General features: G+C 34.0%; 1 protein-coding gene across 1 annotated transcript in view; it reads right to left on the bottom strand.

Moving 5' to 3' along the window:
• Nucleotides 1–3,396, bottom strand: part of LOC136839982 (alpha-S1-casein-like) — a 144,694-nt gene extending 141,298 nt beyond the window's left edge. The window contains 2 exon segments of the mRNA XM_067106261.1: nucleotides 2,425–2,675; nucleotides 3,367–3,396. Coding sequence (XP_066962362.1) covers nucleotides 2,425–2,675; nucleotides 3,367–3,396 — 281 coding nt within the window.
• Nucleotides 3,397–3,834: the final 438 nt, after the last annotated feature.

The following is a 3,834-nucleotide window of genomic DNA, read 5'->3' as shown; positions in this document are numbered from 1 at the left end:
GGTAATGATACTTTTCCTAACAATAATTTAAGGTAGTGATACTTTTCCTAACAATAACTTGAGGTAGTGATACTTTTTCCTAATAATAACCTAAGGTAGTGATACTTTTTCCTAATAATAACTTAAGGTAGCGATAGTTTTTCCTAATAATAACTTAAGGTAATGATACTTTTTCCTAATAGTAACTTAATGTAATGATACTTTTTCCTAATAATAACTTAAGGTAATGATACATTCTTCCTAACAATAACTTAAGGTAATGATACTTTTCCTAACAATAACTTAAGGTAATGATAGTTTTTTCCTAATAATAACTTTAAAGCAATGATACTTTTCCTAAAATAATAACTTAAGGTAATGATACTTTTTCCTAATTATAACTTAAGGCAATGATACTTTTCCTAACAATAACTTAGGTAATGATACTTTTCGTAATTATAATTTAAGGTAATGATACTTTTTCCTGAGTCTGATGTGTTCAGTAAAGTTGAGGCGATGACTTAGCCAAATTACGAAAAAAACGCATAATTTTAAAACACTGTTAGTTCGCAGTTTTACATAAGGTATTCTGGGTCCGTATATGGTGGTTTACCCAAGAGATGAAAATGGATAAAATGCAGATTACTTGATACTTTGGGTCCAAAACTTGGGCCATGTAAGCAGTCCGAAATAAGCGTTATGACCTAATTACTTGGTCATTATTTTTGTGGCAATATTTCCTTTTTTTGTACATTTTTAAAAAATTGTCATCGTTATTTTTTTTTATTCCTTCAAGAACTCTTGCTATTAAACTGAGGACTTCTGCTTTGCAATTTGACTTTAATATTTTTCTTTCAATGAAATCCTAAGTGCAGGTCTTTCGTCTTGTTTTAGATTAGTGTGAATATCGAAAAAAAATTATCTTCGTCTTTCTAGCCATTTACGTAAATGTAAGTGATGAAAAGTTAAAGAAGCTGAACAGCTAAATGGGAAAGAATCAGTTGGAAAGGATGAAACACGTGCTGTGAATTGATGACCTGTTATCCTCGAATTTTTTAAAAGCCATTTTAATTTAGCCTGTAATGTTTCCATAAAATTTCATAGTTTCTTCCTTAATTGGGCTTTATTGTGTTCTGTAGCATCACGCCTTTGAATTTAAATAGCACCCACTTTGATTTTCCTTTTTGTACTTAAATTAAATATTATTCTCTTCTGTTTAAATAGCATCCCTTTTAGTTTTCTATTAAGTACTTAAATGAAATATTCTCTTGAATTTAAATAGCACCCACTTTAATTTTTCCGTTTAATTTAAATGAAATATTTCTTCAATTTAAATAGCACCCACTTTTAATTTCTATTAAATACTGAAATGAAATATTCTCTTGAAATTAAATAGCATCCACTTTAATTTTTCCAATTAATACTTTAAATGAAATATTCTCTTCAATTTAAATAGCAACCCTCTTAGTTTTCAATTAAATACTTGAATGAAATATTCTCTTGAAATTAAATAGCACCTTTTAATTTTCTAATTAAATACTTGAATGAAATATTCTCTCGAATTTAAGTAGCACCCTTTAACTTTAAATTTAGTGCTCAAATGAAATATTGTCTTGTACCCATTCCTTTGCTCATAATCATCTGGCATCAAGATATGTATATTAAACGGCAAATTTCCGTGTGAGTCAACAATAGTAAAAAGCGTGATTTCGTCGGAATCACGACAGATGAGTAGACGCTAATTTCACAGCTGGGTGTCAGAATGCTTCAGCGGCACTCGCAATATTACAACAGCATCCCATTCCAGTGAGAAAATAGACTCGGAATTTACGAGTGGCCCGAATTTATGAATATTCCAAAAATGTGAAGGGGAAGACAGAGTTAAGGATTGCGGGCCACAAGTGGGCCTCTTATCTGTTACAGTTTGTTATGCTGGGCAGACGTTAATGGCTTTGTTTTTAGGCCACATTTTCGCTCGAGGGACATTTCTCGGACGCGGAGGCTTTGATAGCATTGTCTAGGCAGAATTGTCTAGGCAGAAATCTCCAGATCGCCTTGTCTTGCAGATAAAATCTTTCTTCTCTGCGAAAATACAGCTGTCTATTTCTCCCTCTGCACGGTTTTAATCAGATATAATTCTGCGTAAAATTTCTTTTTAAAATATATTGTTTTTGATTATTGTTTTCCTCTCGCTTTTCAATTTGATATCTGTTTATCCATTTGGTTTGAAGTGCGTCGTTATTTCGCTATAAAAGATGGCAGTATTTTTCAGAGAGCCGAGAGCTGCTTAGCACCTTTATTTTATTTCTGCATGCACTAATACACAATTTGGCTTTCTTTTCTTTACCATTTACCCATTAACATAGAAGTACGCATGCAATTATTACCGAGTGCACAGGATAATACAAACTCTTGTTCAAGACCTGTTTTTTGTTCGAGGCCCGCTTTTGTTCGAGGCCCACCGTTTGCTCGAGACCCACTTTTTGTTCGAGACCCGCTTCTTGTTTGAGACCCGCTTTTTGTTGGAGACAAGCTTTTTGTTCGGGACCCACTTTTGTTCGGAGGCCCGCTTCGAGACCCGCTTGTTCGAGACCCGCTTGTTCGAGGCCTGCTTTTTGTTTGAGACCCGCTTGTTGTTCGAGACCCTTGTTCGAGACCTGCTTGTTGTTCGAGACCCACTTTTGTTCGGAGGTACACTTTTGTTGGAGGCAAGCTTTGTTCGAGAGCCGCTCTCAACACCAAACCAGCCACTTTCCGATCTACTGTATATGTTCCAAAAACGATTCACTTGTATGTGTAAATTATGCTGCCTTCTACTCCCTTACTTTCTCACTTTCACCAGCATTGCATCTCGAGTAGATTTTTGTTAAGGCTACGCTATTTGATTTCTAAACGTGACTTATTCTGATCTTCAGGATTTTGCTGAGTTTGGGTCATGTCTGTCGAATTCAGTTTGGGTCGTCAATTGTGTGTGTGTGTGTGTATATATATATATATATATATATATATATATATATATATATATATATATATATATATATATATATATATATATATTTATATATATATATATATATATATATATATATATATATATATACTGTATATATATATTATATATATATTTTGTGTATATTTGCAATAATGGACGTACATCAATGGATACATATAAATAAATAAGTTACAAGGCAAATTTCAAAGTTCAGTACGAAGATATGAGGTTATAGAATTTATTTAATGTGATGACATTGGCAAGGGACGACACAATAGTATAGTGTGCATTTCGGCTGATACCTCCATGAAATTGTAGCCTATGTATGTATCTATGATACAGGAAAGGAACACCCCTCCACTTCACGGAAACGTTCGCCATCAAGTATTCCTTACTCTCGGCCTTCTCTCCACACGTCCTCCCATTCCCAACTGCAGTGGGAATATTTAGGAATAGTTTTGCCATAAGCCTACACCATAAAAGCATCTTTTTGTAATGTTCAGTCTTTCTCCTCCTCTTTATTTACATCTTCCTTTGTTCACTGCTCCTTCAACCACAAAACAATGGGGGAACAGGTGGGAACAAGAACACTTTATTTCCCATAAATGTACAGCGGCCCTTCTTTTCAAGGTGGAGTTTTTCCTCCTATTCATCCATCCTTTTTAATTTTAACTCTTGAGTTTTACTGTCCTATTTATCTATCCTTCGCGTTCCAACCCATCCACCACAACGCTATGCAATGGTCTTGGAAAAGAATGATCTTTTCTTACAGCAAAATCTTCAGGTTCGTCCACCACTACACTGTGAACTACAAATGCGAAGGAAAATTACCGTAACCTAAAAATTTTAATGCATATCTTTTT

Source organism: Macrobrachium rosenbergii, chromosome 1 (genome assembly GCF_040412425.1).
Source record: "Macrobrachium rosenbergii isolate ZJJX-2024 chromosome 1, ASM4041242v1, whole genome shotgun sequence".
Lineage (NCBI taxonomy): Eukaryota > Metazoa > Arthropoda > Malacostraca > Decapoda > Palaemonidae > Macrobrachium > Macrobrachium rosenbergii.
Note: the sequence above shows the minus strand (reverse complement) of the source record. Positions and strands in the feature narration are given on the sequence as shown.